This window comes from Protopterus annectens, chromosome 12.part0, assembly GCF_019279795.1.
Source record: "Protopterus annectens isolate FY-2018-M chromosome 12.part0, PAN1.0, whole genome shotgun sequence".
In the NCBI taxonomy this organism is placed as follows: Eukaryota; Metazoa; Chordata; order Ceratodontiformes; family Protopteridae; genus Protopterus; species Protopterus annectens.
Genome location: NC_056746.1, coordinates 1,187,489,960 through 1,187,511,010, shown reverse-complemented (window position 1 = coordinate 1,187,511,010; position 21,051 = coordinate 1,187,489,960). Strand labels below are relative to the sequence as shown.

The 21,051-nt window shown below is 39.6% G+C and overlaps 1 protein-coding gene across 4 annotated transcripts in view; it reads left to right on the top strand.

The window, feature by feature from the left end:
* The window catches only part of LOC122817080 (ankyrin repeat domain-containing protein SOWAHC-like), an 877,444-nt gene that overhangs the window by 435,373 nt on the left and 421,020 nt on the right, over window positions 1-21,051 (top strand). For all 4 annotated transcript variants that reach the window (XM_044090234.1, XM_044090232.1, XM_044090233.1 and 1 more), the window contains exon 7: window positions 18,039-18,050. In XM_044090234.1, the coding sequence (XP_043946169.1) occupies window positions 18,039-18,050 (12 nt within the window). The remainder of the gene's footprint in view (window positions 1-18,038; window positions 18,051-21,051) is intronic.

The window sequence follows — 21,051 nt, the reverse complement described above, 5'->3', positions numbered from 1 at the left end:
TCCGTGCGAGTTACTGTTCTATAGTCTTTCTTATTCCTCTGTCAGAGTTCATTAATTGGTCATTTTAGCATATCTGCCCATGGATCCTCCTCTTTCAATGCAGTCTTGTGTCAAAATATTTTTGAAAGGGGTTTTGCATAAGAGGCCTCTAAGAAAATTGGTGGCCCCTACTTTGGATCTTAATTTTGTGTTAGAGCAGCTAACACTTGCTCCATTTGAACCAGTTTATCTGGTTGACTTGAGGTTCTTAACATGGAAAACAGCTTTACTGATTGCTCTGACCTCTGCAAGAAAGGTATCTTGAGTTGCAATCTTTTATATGCTCTTTTTAAGCCTAAAGAGTTACCGGAGCTTACTTGAAGTCAAACTATCAATCTTCTCGTTTTCTTTCCTGAACCTTAAAATAAGGGAGAAAGGAAACTCCATACCTTGGACGTCCACAGACAACTCGGGTACGACCTTGATAGAACTAAATCTTTCAAACTTTCAGATCCATCGTTCATTTCTTGTGAAGGTAAGAAGGGACAACCTGTGTCAAAACAGACTATTTCCAAATGGTTGTCTAAGTCTGTTACATTTTGTTGTACTCACCGTAGCAAAAGTATTCCAGATAGGGTCAAAGCCCACTCAGTCAGGGCCTTGGCTTCATTTATGGCTTTTTGGAAAAGGTTGGATTCTAGAAGTATGCTAGAAGCTGCTACTTGGTCCTCCTGCTTTTTCTTTTTTTTACAAAGCACTATAAGCTTAATTCCTTCCCTAGGTCCACTTTTCCTTTGCTAGGACCATTCTCCAAGGGTTTCTGAACTCCTCTTCTTCCACCTCCCAAATATTGTTAGCTAAGGTATTCTGGCCATATAGCTAAGGTGACTGCAGCAGTGATTGATATGATAAATTTAGTACAGTTCTGCAAGTAAAGCATACCATAACAGTAGGTGTTCCAGTGATCACTACTGCAGCAGCTGCTCCATCCCTAACCTTCCCTGTCTCCACCTCATTTGTTTTTTTATGCCAGAGTGAGGACATTTATTTTTTGGTGTTCCTAGCATTTTCCTTTCAGGGCTCAGCTTCCCTCTCTCTGTTGGCAGGAAAACTCTGAAGGCCATCACACTCAGACTTGTTTTTAAGTCAGCTCAGCTTCAGTTGCTTTACACATTGAGCATGTGGAGGGTCCCATGAAGCTTTGGAAGCTGGCTGTTTTATCATTGGCAGGATATAACCTTTACAGCTAAGCCTGCTGCTGTAGTGATCATTCAAACATCTGCTGTTGTGGTAAGTTTTACTTACACAACGGCATTTCCTGTCAAATTAACCTGGTAAACATCTTTGAAAGAGTTATGAAGGCTTTAGTTGGTGGCCATGCAGTGCAAGTAGTGCATCTTGACCTGTCTAAGGTCTTTGACACCATTCCCCATGCTGGCATCATTAAAGTCAGCTCATATGTGGTACTATGGATAGCAAACTAGTTGAAAAACAGAATGAATACAGTGTGAGCTGCAGGTGCCTTATCAGAAAGTATGAAAGTGAGCAGCAGTGTACCTCAGGGCTTGGTATTGGAACTTCTCCTTTTTGATATTTACTTCTCATATCTCCAAGCAGAGTGCCAAGACCTCTAGTTAACAAAGTTCCTAATACACTTTTGGTCTCAATAGTTTTGCCATATCTTAAGGCAAACTATTGGAAGTGCTCAATATATCATCAAGACGCCTACCTCCTCATAAAGATAGCAAAGGAGGCCAGAAGGTTTCTGCACTTATCGGTTCAAAGCCCCCCACCCTTTGGTCTCAGCACAGCTTCCTGGATGTTCACCAAGTGTATGTCAGTAGTCACACCTCATCTGCAACTCAGAGATCTCTTTTTACCCATACTTAGATGATAGCCTACTTGCTACAACAGTCAAAGAATCCTTAACTGTCACTAGAGACTACCTTTTACAGCTCCCACCTATCTTTAGGCATGTCTGTAAATTACCAAGAGTTGCAGTTATAGGTTTCACAGAAAAATGTCTTTCATAAGATGCTAACCAGAGACAAACTTATGGCAAGTGTCTAATTCCATAAAGACTGTGGTCTTTCCATCACCTAGTCCAAAGACTTTATACCATTATGAGTTCCATCTAGCTTCTTTGGTGCTAGGAGCTCTGGTTCTCTTGGTGGCCTCTATCACCGTTGTCAGTTACACAGGATTTTACTTGAGGATACTGTAATGGATGTTTTCCATACAGTGGTCACAAGTAACAGACCACCCCTCAGCCTCAGTATGCTTATCTCAGACTTGCAAGAATAATTTTAAACTTCACACATCATCTCTTTACTTTGTTATTTAAAATATATTCCAACCACTAAAAACTCCTATGTAGTTAACAGTCAATTAAAAGCATTAACAAGACAATTAAAATTTAAAACCATAGATAGAAATTGTCATCTTACTAAATTCCTTGCCTGTAAAACTGGCTTTATGGAAGCCTTATCATTGAGCCGCTTCCCCATTGTAGCTCTCATCCTAATAATCCACTCTTATTCAGCTACTTCTGTCCTATTGGTAACATCCCCTCTCCTTTCATTATTTCTAACTGTTTCTATAGCCATAAATCTAAATGTATGTGCACTATCATATTTGGCCATATGTTTAGCCAATGTAAAAAACTAAATACTGGCATATTAAACACCTTATAATACTTGGAATACCAACACGTTTACTGATGCACATAAACTTGCTAACTGATTGTATTATTTTCTTAAGACTTGTAAATATGGTACATAAAGTTATGAGGTTCAGAGAGATTGATCTAAACACTATTCACAGACTTAGAACGTTTGCTTGGGTAGTTCAACTAATCAAGCAAAGAGGTATTTTACCTCATAGGGATAGTAAATGGGTTGTACGTTTAAAAGTTACAAATTTAGAAGTTTATTTATTTATTTTATAATGGTTTGGTGTCTATCAGGAAAAGTACAACATCTGTACATAAAAAATTATTTAATACCATATTATTCAAATCCTACCAAGAGCCAAAACTATTTTCATATACTGTTATATAAAATCCAACTTAAGAAAACATGAAATGTTTGTCTATAAATGTTAACGGTCTGAACAATAGTAACAAAAGGAGAAGTCTATTCAAATGTATGTCTACACAAGCCACAAATACCCTTCCTTCAAGAGAGACACTTACTAGATAAAGACATAAACAGCCTAAATATCAGTAATTACACAGTTTTAGTAAGCTCACAATGTAAACAAATAAAGAGAGTAGCTGTACTTCTCCGTAATGCAGCTATATCACCCAGAATAATCAACATTCATCAAGACACATTTGGTATGTTCTGTCTGGTGTCTATAGAATTAAATAGAAAAATGTACGCCTTGGTCAATCTATATTGGATACGAGGATTAGGAATTGGAACAGCTAAACATCATTTTGAAGACATAATACGTTTAGCTAAAGGTAGCCTGATAATAGCAGGTGATTTTAACTGTATAACAGATAACAAAGATACAGATTCAAAAACCACAAGAAGAAAGCAACCTATAGCAAAGGCACTTTTAACGTTTATTGATACAGCATGCATAAAAGATATAAATGAATACGCAGATCCAGATTCATTAATTTATTCATTTTATTCATTCAGACACCAGACTAATTCTAGAATTGATAGGATATATGTATCTAATGACTTAACAAAAATTGATAAAATTAAAATTATAAATTGCCCCTTATCGGATCATAATGCTCTAGTTTTTGAAATAGAACTTACACCTACATACACAAATCCGATCACAAGAATACCCTCTTACATCACAAAATTAACAGAGTTTAAAGAATTCTATGAAAAAGAAGGTAAAACTTTTCTTGAACTTAATACTAAAGAAGACATTTCAGAAATATATATTTGGGAGTCACTAAAAGTATTTATATATGGGAAAATACTATTTTGGTACATTAATAAAAGGAAATATGATGCACAGATATGCTAGAACTGCAAAAATAAAGCTGCCATACTGAAGTTAGAAATTCAAAAAGGAGACACTGGTCTAGTAGAAAAAAACGAATACAAACCAATAACAAATATGCAGAAATATTAGATCGTAAGATTATGATTAACCTAGAAAAGATAAAACTAAATTCTTATTCTACAAATCCAGCACATCAGAGACAACTAGCCAACAGAACAAAAAAGAAATCCAAGGAAGTAAGAGTATATTCCTAACACTAAGAAAAAAGTTACAGATCTGAATGCTATTTTAGAAGCCTTTAGACTTCATTATAACTATGATAATTCTTCAAATTCCCAAGAAGTACCAATCAAAGATATAAATGATTATCTTGGAAATAAAATTTTCACTAGACTAACACAAGAACAAATAGATATTATAAATAACTCAGTTAACATGACTGAACTGAAATCATAAACTAAAAAGCTTAAAGCAAATAAAGCTCCTGGCCCAGACAATATGTTGCCAGAACTGTACAAATTAATACCCAATCAAGCTATATCTTTACTGTTAAAAGTATATGTCATAACTCAGCAAGATATAAATATTCCACCCTCTTGGAAATACTCATTGATATCCCTGATAATTAAAACATGCAAAGATGAGAAACAATGCTCATCATATAGACCAGTATCCCTATTAAATGTAGATTATAAAATGTTCATGGCAATATATGCAAACAGGATCAAACACTTTCTCCCCATGTTAATCCATGAAGACCAGACAGGCTTTATTAAAGGAAGAAATACACATGACAACCTTAAAAGAATACAATTGCTAATTGATTATAGTAAATATACAAACTCAGATTTAAACATAATTTCCCTTAATATTAACAAAGCCTTTGATTCGGTTAACTGGAACTCCCTTGCATTAGTCCTAAAAGAATATAAATTTCCCATAACTTTTAACATACTTATCCAGTCATTATGTAACGACTCTATTGCATATGTTAAATTAGGATCACATACAAATAAAGGAACTAAACAAGGCTGTCCCTTATCACCACTGCTGTTTGCATTACTTATAGAACCCTTTGCAAATCAAATTCGATCAGATAACAATATTCAAGGCATATACATTAATAAAACAGTAAACCTTAAAATACAACTCTTTGCCGATAACATTCTTTTAATCCTTTCAGACACTAACAAATCTTTGCAGGCCTTATTTTGTGATTTAAATAATTTTCAGACTGTCTCAGGTTTACCGTTCAATGAAAACAAAACAAAAATCATGACATGCAATTCCAAGAAGAAACATATAAACAAAAAATATTCCAAATACTTAGCAGTAGATAATAAAATGTTATATTTAGGTATAAACCTACTTGAAGACTTAACAACTCACTTATATACAACTATAAAAAATACTAAATAAAGTAGAGCAAACAATAACTAACTGGAACAAATATATGTTTACAGTGGGAGACGGATTATAGGTTCATAGGTTCATACTAGGCTATCTGCCCTAGGGTATTTATAAGCCTAGCCAGAGTGTGTTTGGCTTTTGCCACCCATTTTAAATTAATTTTGCTATGCCCTTTTTCGAGGTTAGTATATTGTGCCTCTGCCTAACAGTGACACAGAAGTGATACCCGGGGTAAACCTATGATCTCCCATCCACTCATCAAGATTCCTCTTGAAGAGAGTCAATGAGGGACTTTGCCTAACATGGACTGGGATTTTATTCCAGAGTGAAGGGAGCCTCTGGGTTATGAATCTGTCCCTCCAGCATGTCCTATTTATTTCAGTGCTGAGGATCAAGTCTCTCGAGCGCTTAGCTCGATGGGATTTTGATTTTCTGAGGTGCAGCATGTCCATTAATTCCGGGTTGGACATGGCTTTATACGTCAGGCACAGATCGCCTCTGAGCAGGCGGTATGCCACTGAGTAGAGCTGGAGTTTCTTTAACCGGGCAGCATATGGCATCTGTTTGAGCCCTTTGATCCTCTTGGTGAGGTACTTTTGGGGTCTTCCCAGTTGCTGCAGGTGTCTGGTAAGGTACATCCCAAAAGGGACATTGTACTCAATTATGGGCCTGATGAGGGATGAGTAAAGAGGCACGATGACCTCCCCTGATCTAGATGTGAATCCTTTCATGATTAGGTGGGCTATATAAAATGTTTTTCTAACCACTTTGGCCACGTGGTTGTCAAATGAGAGATTGCTATCAACTTGGGTCCCCAGGTCCCTAATTACTTCTTCTGTACTTAATGGATTACCACCTATGTGGTAAGTTGTGGGCACTTTGTTTTTGCCAAAGGGGATGACTATACACTTTTTGACGTTTAGCTTGAGGCCATGGCTCTGGCATCAGTTGTCTGTTTCTATGAGGCCCTTTTGGAGGATGCTTGTATCGGCTGGTGAGTCGATTATGGCACCCAGTTTGCAGTCATCTGCGTACTTGGTCAGCCACAATCCTTCCGTGTTGGCCTGTACCTCCGAGAAATATATACCGAACAAGAGAGGTCCCAGGACTGAGCCTTGTGGGATGCCACTTGTAACTGGTTTGGAGTCTAACATGGCTCCAGCAATTCTAACCATGTGGGTTCTGTCCTTGAGCCAGTTTGCAACCCATCTAGTGACATAGGGGTTTATATTTAAGCTGGTGAGCTTATCTATAATGACCGAGTGGGGTATTGTATCGAAGGCTTTTGCGAGGTCCAGGTAGGCTGTGTGGACCACCTTCCCCTCGTCAATGGCCTTGGTGACTGTTTCAAAGAAATCAACCAGGTTTAAGAGGCAGGATCTGCCCTTAACAAAGCCGAACTGGGTAGGATCCAGTGTCTGTAGGTCCCCAATATCTTTATTTATGAGGTGTATGATGATCATTTCCATAGCTTTGCAGACCAAGCTAGTCAGGCTTATGGGGCGATAGTTTCCAGGATCCGTTGAGGCACCACCTTTGTGGAAAGGGACCACTGTTGCTGTACGCCACTCTTTGGGTACATATCCTTAGTAAGGCTGAGATTGAACAGTAGTTTTATGTTTGGGTTTAGCTCTTCTTGGAGTTCATGTAGGACGCAGCCCGGGACACCGTCTGGTCCCATTGATGCTGTGTTTTTTGCTTTGGAGAGGGCGGCTCTTACCTGAGCATCTGAGATGTCAGGGGGGCAGCACTCTGCTGGGATAGATATTTGCCTGTTTGGTGGGGAGGGGGGGGGGGAGTTTGCGCTGAACCTGTCAGCTGGGATGTTGGCAGTGTCTGTGGGTTCGATGTATTTTTTGTCATTTTGGACTAATTCTGAGCATATCTGGCAATTCCCACCCAGGTTCCTAACATAACTAAAGAAAGCCTTGTGATTATCCTTAGTGTCCTGTGCAATTTTTCTCTTGAAGCTGGCCTTAGACGATTTTATGAGTGCCCGTAGTTTTTTGCTAATACTGATCAGAGATGCCTTCCCTTTTTGGGATTTTGCTCTATGATGTAGTAGCTTCCTCCTTCTGTTGTATAGTTTGTTTATGGCTGGGTTCCACCAGACAGGACGTCTGCCTTTGGAGGATTGGGTCTTGGTTTTATTTGGGATTGCATGATCCATGCATTCCTGAAGGTGTACATAGAATGCGTTTATAAAGGATTCTGCGGTCTGGGCCGTATTTTCCACAGGCTCGGGGGCTTTGAAGGATTCCATCTTGAGTGTGAAATTTGCTTATATCTTTATAATTATATCTTATTAAATCATTTTTCCCAAGGTACTGTATTTAATACAAAGTTTCTCACTACCACCTCTAAAATATATTACTCAAAGATATAACAAACTAATATTAAACTTTTTATGGTTCCCAAACAAACCCCAAATTGCTTTAAATAAACATTTACCAAATTGGGAAGATGGTGGAATTAGTTTACCAGATATTGAGACATACATTATATCCTCTGTTGTCAAAAATATAACTATGGTTAAATACCTACTACTTACCTATTTGGAAACAAATGCATGAACATATTTATGTACAACTCAGTCACAACTACATACAAGACTGATTAACTATCATATCATCACCCCTTGTTTGGATGTTAAAAGATCACTCAGTGGGAAAATATAAAAATAACAAAATACCTTCAAAATATACAAGTATTACATTAACAACATTTAAAACATACATAAAGTCCCAAATATAAACTCTTGTTTTTTTCTGACTTTACCAATAGCCTTTACACCCACTATCTTTGATGCATCCCAAATGCAGAAAATGAATTCACTTAAGAAAGGCTCAATAAGCTGTTGGCACCAACTGACAGAACAAGGGAAACCATTAACTAATGAACAAATAGTTAAATATAATCTAAATAATGACAATTGGATGGGAGATAGGAAATTCACCCCGGGGATCATGTCAGTCACCATGCCAGACAGAGGTCCAGGGATGTAAATATTGTGGGAAGAAATATCCAGGGAATTGTTATGGCTAGGCTTGTATAGGCCCTAGGGCCGATAGCCTAGTACCAAGCTATGAACCTATGTAAATACTTATTGGGACAATTATACACAGATAGACAACCACCCTCCTACTGAAGAAGAAAAAAAGATTATCTTAAAATCCTGAAAACAGTCAACATTATCAATATACTGGCAACTATTCACCTGGAGATATTTACGCAGAAGCTTTTATACACCACACAAATTAGCCAAAATATTTGCTAGTGAGGATCTATGCTGGAGATGTCAGACTACAGCAAGAGCTGACTGGTAGCATGTATTCTATGAATGTAAATGTCTCACTTTATATTGGAATAATATTAATTATCTTTTCCAGATTGCCTTCAATGATAATTACCAATTAACAAAATCAATGATTTTATTCAATTCTCCCATCCCGAACTGTGTACCTAAAAAAAGACTTTAAAATTCTATGGACATTGACGGCAGTAGCACGCAAAATCATCAACATTCACTGGAAAAGTGTGACTTCTCCCACATTCACGGAATTTTAAAACTTATCTTTATCAGTTGCACATTTGGGAATATCTACACTGAAGAACAGAACCTCCAAACCTACATCATTTTATAACTCTTGGATGAAAATTCTGAAAATATTTCAGAAAATGGGCAAAGATATATAAACTAATATATCATTCTTCACAGTGTGTTTAAATGACTGCGGTGGTGGTGCTGCGCTAGCATTGTCGCCTCACAGTTAGACATTGCCCATTCAATTCTCAGTTAGAGCGTCTTCTGTGTGGCGACATGCTTGAATGGGCATTCCTGTGCGTTAGACCTGGCAAGCCAGCATGTAAAAATCTACTGCCAGCCATTAGCAGACCGAAGTTCCGCTGTGGCGACCCCTAACCGGGAAAAGCCAAAAGACACAACAACAACACAGTGGTGTGTTTAAATGCATTTATTGCTTTCTTCTGTTTAGACACAAATGTATATAGTTATATATTGTTCTGTAGTTTATAGGTTTTAAAATTGTATATAGGTTAATCATTCTGAATTCATATAATGTTTGACAAATTATGATATTTTATTTTAAAATAAAAAAATAAATAAATAAAAAAGAGTAATGCTTCAGGATGTGCAAAGTACTGGTTTATTCCAAAAACAGCACTGGGAGACTGCCTACTAAAATTTTCAGATCAGTCTCCAAGAACAAAGGGAAAAAAACACTACATATATATCTTTTCTTAACAATTTCATGCATGCAGAACTTTGATGTTACATTTGTTTCAACAAATCAGTGTATTTAAAAATGTTCTCGTCCCTTGGGATTATCTCGTAGATCTTCACATGAACACTTCCCAAATATGCATTTTAAAACATAGATCACCTGGTCTAAAATTTATTATCTTCTAACCTTGTAACATTCAGTACCAGTGCACACTGTCTTACAGCTGTCCTTGCAATGACTCATCCCCTAGCCTGAGAAGGCCAGAGCGTACTGTTAATCTGGTTTCTGCATATACTTGGCACAGTCAAGCATAGCATAACATCCCTTAACTCCTTCAGCACTTACTTTGCCTTCATTTATCTGTCAGTACACTGTAATTTGCTAATAGAGAGAATGCAGTTGTAAGGCACTTGAAATATAAGGCTACTACTTGTACGAAAAATATCTCTTGCATAATCATGCTTCTGGATTTCAATTTTTCTTTGACATAAACATATAAACATTTTACTTGACTAATTCTGAAGAAACTGTGAGTTAATATGTATTTAGTGAAGAATAATCATGAGACGTATTTTTCTGTAATACTATACATCAGACATCCTTATCAGAGATGTTCTTTAACAGAACTCCTTACTATCGTATAACCTTGTAGGTAATCGTCGATTTGTTTTGTGAAGAAATTATTAGAGAGAGTTGTATCTACATCCATATAAACAAAAACCTCTTCTAATGTAGTTAGTTCTAGTAGTATAGATTTCTTGGAAGACATTTTAGGATAATACATCATTTTATATTTGGCAGTACTAACAGATTCCTATAAATGTTGCCAGTTTTGTAATATTATACAAGTAATGATATATATATCTTGATATTTGCTACTGACTATAATGAAACCAGTTTTGCAGTCATCTTTACATTTATTTAAGCAGCACAAGCCTTGTTGCTGAAAAGGCAAAAAGACTAGGTAAAGACAGAGCCCTGTGGAACTCCCACATTTACATTCTTAATATCTGAAATACAACCTTAAGTTATTACTTAGTGTGACTTCCCAGTAAGCCAAGCCATTATCCTGCATATGAGACCTGTATTATATGATATTTATCGATGGTGTATGTTTTGCATCATGTGGTCAAGTGCTTTCTCTAGATAAATGTCATTCCATAGGATGCCTAGATCTGTTGCTAGACTTGCCTGAGTGTAAAATCCAACTAAGTTAGTTAGGATAGATTGCCCTGTTATAAAGCTGTTTTGGTATAGCTTCCATTTTACTGTTTTGTTGCAGATCAGCTCACCGTCTTTTAAAGCACTTCCCCAGAATGGGAGTAAGACTCACTGACCTGTAATTTGCAACATCTTTTGGTTTACCCTTTTTAAGAATGTCTGATCTGATGTTGTCCATTTCATTATGGCTCACTACTGGGTCTACGGAACTGACTTGGCCATTTCTCCAGATGTACGATCCGAGCCTCAAGCTCTTCCCTCTCCCATAATATCCTACTTCTTCTCTAAACTCTCAGATCTTGTTTGCCGTTTTCCAGCTCAGATGCGATTCTGCAGCCTCAGCATAGACATACGTGACATTCCTATTTTTCATGGGTTTATTCTGTAGTGAGTTCTGTCCTTTACTCTTTTTACTCTCTTCCCTCTCTCTTTCTATAAATCTATATAAAATAATATATTTTAGGTTATTTCTTGTACTTCTTCCTTCTTTTTTTTAGCTGCCTCTTATCAGAACCTTTGCTGGTATTAGGGTTGCTTTCCACCCTCCTTGCCTTTCTTTAACTATTAATTCCCTTTTCTCTTCTCTTTCTCCTATTTGAAAAAAACAAACAAACAAACTTTCCCGGTATTTTTGATTTGTCTTTAGTGTTAGTCAGCTTCCTTCTGTAGTGCAGATGTGTGTGTGTGTGTGTGTGTGTGTGTGTGTGTGTGTGTGTGTGTGTGTGTGTGTGTGTGTGTGTGTGTGTGTATAGGTGCACTAACCCACCTTCCAGTATCAAATACACCTACGGGTTCTGACAAACCTATGAGTTTCAAAAGGTGCTCCTCTTGTGGGCATAAGAGTCCCCAATCAGATGCCCACAAGAGGTGCGTGTATTGTCTGAGGCCAGGGCATTTGGAGGTAGAGTGTGATTTTTGCTTGTCCTTCAACCCTCGAGCCCTTGCTGTTCAGTGTAATAAGCTGATTTTGATTGGTCTTTTGCCGACATCTGGAGCTCAAACTCCCACTGCTAAGGAGCCAAAGAAACATGCCCCTCAGCTACCCCAGGGTCCATGTCTCTAGTGGAGAAGCGCCAAAAGTTGCCAGATCCTTCTGCTTAGGATCCAATCTCTTCTCACATCTCTTCAAATCCAAGAAGTTTTTCAGACCCGACAAGAGTCTGCACCGGACAAGACACTTGCTGTCAGATCCTCAGCTTTCAGGTCTGAGCAGCCTTTCTGATCCAACGGATGTTTTACAGATCCAAAGCTTCCTGTCACTGGGTAAGTCCTCCTTGGGACAGAAACACCCTGATTGTAAATCCTGGAGTCACACTCCTCATCAGAGCAAATCTCCTTCCCCAGCCCAAACCACTTGGACCAGCCCGTCCCCAGTCAGGTCCACCCATTCTTCGACCTCCTCAAGAACCTCTCGGCTATCACACTCGGACATGGACAGGATGATGCAGAGTTTTCTCAAACCCATATTCAGTTCGGGATCTTGCCATCTCTGACCCATGCAGGATCTGAGAGAACCCCAACCCCAGTGCCTCAGCTTCCTCTTCCGATCCAGCCTCTGATTTCGGAACTTCAGGATCTGGCTTTCCTGAATGGGTTGTTGCTGGAGAGTAGAATTTGCCTTTCTTTGACTCTGGCAGTGTCACAGACTAGCTTGGCTCCAATGCCCTTGGAGTGGAGCAAGTCCTGGACCCGATATGTTGATGTCGACTCCTCTGGGTTGGTCTCTGCTCTGACCATTTTAGAGCCATTCCTATCCCTGGTGGCCTTGGCACTTGACAGTTTGGACCCCGTGCATCCTAGAGGTGTCTGATCTGGGATGGCTTTGTCCTTCTCTTCCTTGGTAGCTCTGTCTCTGAGGGAGAGGGAATGAGCTTCCCTGGCTTCGTCTATTTTCCAGGTGGCAGAGAGGGCTTTCTCCAAACCATGAGATGTAGCCTCTCATTCCCGGGGTCCTTCCCAGTCTCCTTCTGATCAGAGTTTTGCTCCCGTCTATCCTGTTGATAGTCAGCCTTCCAGGAAAGCCTCCAGTCCTACCCTCAGCAAGGGATCCCCTTGTCTTCCAAGTCCTCTACTGAGTATCTTACAAGGGAGGTTCATCAGAAGAGACTGTGCAGGAGGAAGCACCTAGACCCCCCTCTGGAGTCTTTGACAGAGGACACTGACTTCGATGAATGGGAAGGGTCCACCGATCTACACCCGACAACATCTCCTTCGTGGATATTTTGAAAATACTTAAACAAAAGGGTGGCTGGTCATCCCAACCCCCTTCCTCTGAGGAGTCAGTGTTTCTGGAGGCCGTCAGGATGGGCCCATCTATGTCTTGGGTGACAGTGGACGAGCTCATTGACCTGATCACCCTCTGGGCGTGGAAGGAGCCAGACATTGTGGAGCCTATCCCTAAATGCACTGACAGATACCTTAGTCCCCCTAGTGACCATCCACTCTGGAGTAAAAGCGTCCCAGTTGATGCCATCGTGATTTCAGCAGCCACTAAGGAGGAGCTAGCCAAGCAGAGCTCCTCTGTTCATCCCCCCAAATAAAGAGTCTCGAGCTTTGGACAGGCATGGGAAACGTGCATATGCCTCAGCCACCTTTACGCTGAGAGTATTAAATTATTGGGCACACTTTAAATGCCACCAGAGAGATCTGATCAAGGAACTCACCAACTCTCTGGCGCAGGCTTTGGTGGAGGAGGACTCAAGAAGGTATCTCCTCAACTGACCACTGTGTCCTCCCTTGTTAATTTCTCATGCTGTGGAAGGAACCTTTCAAGCAGCTGGTTCAGTTATAGCCCTTAGGAGACATGCCTGGATGAGGTTTTGCAGTTTTGAGGACCCCCTTTAAGGCGTCATTCATAAGTGTCCCCTTTGATGGTTCCTCCCTGTTTGGACCATCAGTAAAGAAAGTCTTACCCCCAGTAGACCTTCTCCAGGAGCCAACTGAGTGGGAAGAAGATTTGGTTCTGTAAGTCCCAAGGGTCTTTCCTGGATTTGCAGGATGAATCCTTTTTGGAGGAGTATTTAATGGTGGGCACTGCCCCATAGGGAGTGGGGGTCTACAAACCCAGGGTGGGAGAGAACCTTTCTCTGACAAGCCCTACCAGTGCTCCTGAGGTGCTGCCTGACTGTCCTACTCTGGACGCAGTCGGGGGAAGACTCTCTATCATTACACCCAGACACCTGGGTAAATATAACAAATGACTGCTAGGTGTTAAATATAATTTCCAGAGGTTACTATATTCCCTTTTCCCTTCCACCTCCCAGTTCTGGGAGATATCTCTTCAGTGTGTCACCCAGTCAGAGGGAGAATGCCATATTAGAGGTCCAGAAACTTCTAGAAAAAACAGTCATTCAGGAGGTTCCAACCAAATATCAAGGATGCAAAACTTACTCACACTTCTTTTTGGTGCCAAAAAAAACAAGGGACCTTCGACCAATGTTAGATTTGAGCAGTCTGAATTTGTATGTAAAGAAGTCAAAGTTCTGCATGGTTACAGTACAGTACAGTCTGCTACAACTCTTCAGTTACCTGGGAATAACGGAGAATTTGGCAAAGGCAAAGATGTGTCTCATACAGGGTGTAGAATTTATAAGGATGCAGTTGAACACAGCCACACAGATAGCTGCCCTACCTCCACAGAGAATAAGATCATTGAGACAACAGGTACAAATGTTACTAGATACCCAAAACAGCTGGCTCACCTGGTCCTCATGGCCCTAGGATCCATGGCAGCTGCCATCCTTCTAGTTCCTTTAGCAAGATTCTTCATGTGAGTTCTCCAGTGGACCCTGGCGGTCCTGTGGTCTGTTCTGTATCTTTCATTGTCAACCCCCATCAGGCTAACTCTGATTTCCAAGCATCATCTACAGTAGTGAATGCTTACAGATAACCTGCATCTTGGCAGGCCCTTCACTCCACCTATAGCCACAGTGACCACAGACGCTTCTATGTTGGGGTGGGGGGATCATTTTCAGGGAAGAATGGTTCCAAGGCACGTGGTCCATGACAGACTAAATTGCACATGAATGTCCTGGACATGAGAGCGGTTCTTCTTTTGTTGCAGCCTTTCAGGACTGCCTCCGTCTGGGAACGATTGCAAATCTTACAGACAGCATGTCAGTTGTTTGGTACATCAACACGCAGGGGAGAACCTGATCATACCTGTTGTGCAGGGAGACCATGAGGGTTTGGGAATGGGTGATCTCTTCAACCTGCTTTCTCTTTGCAATGCACATTCTGGGGGAATCCAGAGTTCTGGCGGACAGACTGAGCAGATCGATCTTAAGCCCACACAAGTAGTCACTGAACCAATCAGTAGTGAATCGTATATTTAGCCAATGAGGCCAACGTTGCTGTGACCTCTTTGCCTCTCCCTGGAATAACAAGTGCAGCAAGTACTTTGCTTTGATCCCCCTATTGGTGGAGTCACCTGGGGACGCTGTAGTCCAGGATTGGCCCCCGGGTCTCCTGTATGCTTATCCTCCAATCCCCCTGATCCCCAAAGATTTACAGAAAGGCAGCAGGTTGAAGAGCACTGTGATCATCATTGCCCCCTTCTGGCCTCGTCAGGTATGGTTCCCCTACCTGCAGTCTCAAAGCAAATATCCTCCATGGATACTGGATCCCAGGCAGGATCTAATTTCCCATGCTTCGGAATTTCAGACCTCAGTCTCTGATCCTTGAGACTAACCGCTTGGTTTCTCCACTTCCAGTGATTCTATGAAAGTCCAGACTTGCATTCCCTGTCCGAGAGATTGTACTTGCTTCTTAGAGGTCTTCCACCAAAAATTGTATAATAGTAAGTGGAAGAGATTAGGCATCAGGACAGAGTATTAATCCCTTTTCTGCCGCTGTTTCAGATATTCTTATGTTTCTTAGTTCACTTTTTCAACATGGGGCTAGTTTTTCCACCATAAAGTTACAACTAGCAGCTGTTATGAATGGCAGCAATCTTTCATCTTCCCTCTCCACATCAAGGTTATGCAGGGTTTCACAAGAGGAGTCTTTCATCTTAGACTTCTAATAAAAAATCCTTCTCCTCCTTGGGATCTCACTGTTGCGCTTCAAGGCCTTACTCGGGAAACCTTTTAAACCTGCGAGCTCATGTGACTTAAAATTCTTGTCTTAGAAGACTGACTGTTTTTCTAGTGGTCATTACTTCAGCAAGAAGAGTGTCGGAATTGCAAGCTTTATCTTCCCAGCCACCTTACATTATCTTAAAGGATGGGGTCTTCCTCAGAATGGACCCTTCCTTCATACCGAAGTTTGCTACAAAGACAAATATTAACCAAACCATTCACCTACCTATATTCTTCCCAAATTATTCCAGTGAGGGCTAATATATGCTGCATTTGCTGGATGTGCATAGACAGTTGGGTTTTTATCAGCATAGAATAAAACCACATAGAAAAGCTGAGCAATTGTTCATCTGTTTCATACCAAATAGATTACGTTAAGGCCATATCCAAAATTACCTTAGCCAAGTGGAGTACTGTTTGTGTTTCTACTGTCTATTCCCTGCATACTGTCTGTTCCCTGCATGTCATGCAACTTCTCCATCTTCTTAGAGTTCATTCCACCAGGTCTATATCTACTTCATCTGCTGTCTCAACAAGAACTCCTATCAACGAAATTTGTGCTGCAGCAGCTTGGTCCAAGTCTCGTATGTTTGCCTCTTGCTGTAAGTTGGACATTTTTTCTAGAAACAGAGCATCGTTTGGCTCTGCGGTGCTCAGGCATATCCTTCCTTGAGGGCCACCCAGGATTTATGTAGCTGGGGACTCTAACCCAGTAGTGAGGCATAGTGAAATGGGCAGCATCAAAGTAAAAAGTATGTACTTACCATAACTTAGTATCTGTATTGTCCATTTTCGTTATGCCTCACATCCCACCCGCCATCCCCCAGCCTAAATCAGCTGAGAGCGATAGAGGTTCCTAGTTTGAGCTCTAGTGTGGTTTCATTCTTTAGGGTTCTAGTAGTATAAATGTAAATCACCTTTAAGAGAGCAGCAAACTCGATCTGAGGGGTTAGAGAAGGAGTAGGGCATTATGGGAGAGGGAAGAGCTTGGGGCTCGGATCGTAAGTCTGGAGAAATGGCCGGGTCAGATCTGAGGTCGGATCCATAGACCCAGTAGGTGAAGCATAATGAAATTGGACAGCACAGATGCCAAGCTATGGTAAGTACATAAACTTCTGTTTTGTTTGATCCTTTTCAAACCTGAGGCACTGTTCTTGCCTGGATAAGTTATTAAAGTAACTTTTAACTATATTTTAACTACAATATTAAAGTTTGCTTCCATGACTACAGTAATTTTATTTGAATTTATTTGGAACTAGGGTGAACATCTATTTGGTTCCCCTAGGTTCACCTCTTGGTCAACAGTTCCCTTCATTTAACCATTGGTATAGTCAAAATGCTTATTTGTGGTTGGGCAAGCTAAGGAAGTGCACTTTTCCATAATACGCTGTACTTATTTGTTGCTTGTACATCAGTATTGTGCTGTGTTGCCTAAAGTGTACATTAATCATACTTGCCCACAGTGAGACTTTGAGGCTTACTAAGAAAGAAGGACCAGAAAGAAGATGTCAGAGCTAAGGTCTACATAGGATATCAGAATGTATTCGTTTACAGAAAGGAGTAGAGAATAAGTGAAATTGTATGCCGGGGGGGGGGGGGTCTGTGACAGATCACTGGAAGGGTTCAGAGGGGTGTAGGGTAAGCAGCTGTAGTGGCATTCATTTTGTAATGTATACTAACCTCAATAGTTTTAAAAAGGTCAGTGAAGATTTGTTTGTTACCAGTCTGTGTTTCAGGTGTGATGTATGTCATATTGTAGAGCATTTATTAACTTTGGAGCATTGCCACTTCTTAATCACATGCTTTTAGAAAATGTAAGTACGATCTCATTTGTGATAACCAGCAATGTCATTTAAAATGTGATTACTACTGAACGTGACCTTGCTAGTGGAATAGTTGCTGAAGGCTTCCATCTCTGTTTTTCCCCTGTTCACTATAACAGGGAACTGAAGACAGAAGTTCAGCTGAAAACTGTATTTTAGTATTAAGGTATGATAGTGCTGATAAGCAGTATATGTTGATGCTGCCAGGTCATTTGAGAAGTGTGTTCAGTGTAATGTGTGTTTTCAGTCTTTAATTGCTTATTTTGTTTTTCTTCTTCCCACACCTTGGCCATTTCCATCAAGTACAGGACTTTACATCGGTAAGCAAGTTATGTTCCTTCAAACAATATAGACTTCTGTGTATATTTTTTACCATTTGTTTTGCTAGTGGCATTTGCTATGAAATTCTGATGTCTGTGTTTTACATTGAGAGAAATAATGGATGTTGAGTTATTCAGATTCTGAGGAGGGAGTTTCAGATTATGTGCACCTTTTAACTGCAGACTAGTAGGTTCCTGTCTATACCATCAGATGTGCAGTACTGCCACAGAAGCTCAAGCATTTTGCAGGAAGTGGTGTAGAGATAAATGGGGATAAATTTGCCATGCAGAGATGCAGTATCAAGTCCCCAAACCCCTGTGACCACTTAAAAATGCTAATTCTAGTCCCTTGAGTCACCTTTAGAATTGGTAAGGCATTTTCTCTCTACCAGAGATTTTGTGGACATAAGATACTGGGGCCTAAGCACTGACCTCCCAGTGAGCTACAGCATTTGTATTTTTCTTTTTCAAAACAGCACTATTTGGAACATTGTGCAAGCAGCTGTCTGTGTCCTCCTGCAATATAACTGGGTGTTTGAGTTGGTTGTGCATTCGTGACACAGGCATGTAGACTACCTCAAGGTTCACATATCTTATAGAAGATTACTTCATGTATAAAATGCAATGCCCACTTCTAAGTGTAGGACATATTCACAGGGACCGTTTTTTTTTTTTGCAAGATAAAATTTATTTAAATGTTTTTTCCTTCTGCACACTGTTAAAGTGCGTTGTTGCCGAGGCACATGTACATACAGTTATCCCAGGTACTCATATGCTGTATAGGGCACATACACACTTGTTTACTTGTGAACGTGTACTTATGTATAGAAACATTGATGATGCTTTAGCATTTTTCTACATTTTCCACTCTAATTTGTGCTTTCTTATTCTTTCTCCTTCTATTGGTGGATCGATGGTGTTCATGGCTACATTGTTCTCTACTCAGGGGGTAAGAACTTTCAATCTTTTAAACATTTCTAATTTAAACAGTGAAGTGTTTTATCAGTAGAAGTATAACAATTTTAGAGGCCTAGTGGAGTGGCTGAAAGAGCAAATTCTACCACTTATGGTGTATGAAACCTGTTCTATCAGGAAGTTGTCACAAGTCATTGTCTGGGCACAGCCTGAAATATGTATGTAATCAGCTGGTGTCAATGTTGATGACCAGCAATATAAAATTGATATAGGGAATATCAGTATATAGTTTATCGATATGACTATTGACTTTTGTCACCTTGCCTCAAGTACAGTTTAACTTCCAAGCTTGTGTGCTGGTTTATGCATTGTATCATTCCGTTTTAATAGTCCTTGTAGATTTCTCTGTTTCCCTCTCTGTTTTACCTATTGGAATGTTTATATTTCTATGTGTTGAAACTGCATTTATTTTCCCCATTCATGATTGCATTTGCTATCTAATTTGCCATATGAAAAATGTATTTTCACTGTTTCTAGCTGCCCTACAGTGTGCTGTGGGTTTGCCATGTTCCTTTTATAATTTGTAATTGCCAGTACTGTCAGCACAAATGTGCTGTGTGTGTGTGTGTGTGTGTGTGTGTGTGTGTGTGTGTATATGTATGTATATATATATATATATATATATATATATATATATATATATATATACACACATACAAGAATTTTCTTTGTTTTTTTATCTTCTTTTACAGGTCTGTAAGTGTCCTGTGTCTACTTAAATGAATATTTCTTACCCAACCTTGCCTGTATGTAACAACAAATTTACAGTATATAATCTAAATAAAAAGTAATTGAAAGAAAGCAGTTGAAATGCAGCCTACTGAAAATGAAACTGCAACGTGAACACCACCTGACAATTAATGTTTTTTGATGGGTGGCATGCTCCCCTGCACTCCTGATGTGGAGGACCATGCCCCCATATCCCCTGCTACTTGTATCCCAACTCCAAGATCACACAACAGTGGCGAAAGGGCAAATTCCCACAAACTAATACTGGCATTTTGCCTTCATATAACTGGTTAGTTGTGCTCATTTGACTACCTACATGACATCCATAACAATGTGTGTATTACCATCCCTATGTAGCTACCTGCTTCATGTGTGTCAGTTTCTTTGTGTAACTGCTTACGAAGATTCACATTATTTGTGTGTCTCTGACTTTTCTTTCTGTCCTGAACATTGTGTCACGTTCCCCTCTATATTTATCTGACAGTAACATCTGTCTTTGCTGTTCATTCTTGCGGTTCTTTTCTGTTGTTTTGATCAGTGATGGTGATTCGCCTCAGGTTTAGATTTGTTCCTTCATCTCTGTGCTTTGTCTTTGTGATATCATTTTTTCCTGCAGTAGATGAGTTTTTTTCCTTTGACATTGTTAACCTGGTTGCTACATTCAGTGTTTTTGTCATACTGTACTGTGAATGTGTGTACGTTCATGTGTTCTCCTTTTTACCTATGTGCTGGTTCTGTTTTTTAGTGCAGTTATATGAAATTCCACCTTTCCTTGGCATCTGTTTTTTTTTTTTTGGGGGGGGATTACAACCACGTATACGTATTTACCTCTGTGGGTATGTTCATTTTTCATTTTTAACGGTCTTACAAGACTGTTCCATGAATAATGTAAAGGTGGAGAGTTTGTTTAGAACAACGTTATTTAACAGCAGAAAAATGTTTGGCTGTTCTTACCTGCCTTAGATGTTCCTTTATATAAGCACTGTAATAAAAGAAAAAAGGTAATTAAAGCTTATAATAAATTATAATACACTCAAATTAAAGACTGTGTTAAAAAGATCATCAAAAATTTCAAGCTTTACCATAAGGAGGATCAAAATGGAACATTCAAGTTAGCATCTAAAGCCAAGGATAATTATAAATCTTTCCCTGACACTTGAGACAATTTAAGAAATAATAGTCAACAATTTTCTGAATTAATTCATAATGGTATTACTCACTCTGACCCGAAAAATATTTCTAATATGTTTAGATAGAGGTTTATTGCCAACTAACCACTAGAAGCAGTCATTAAAGT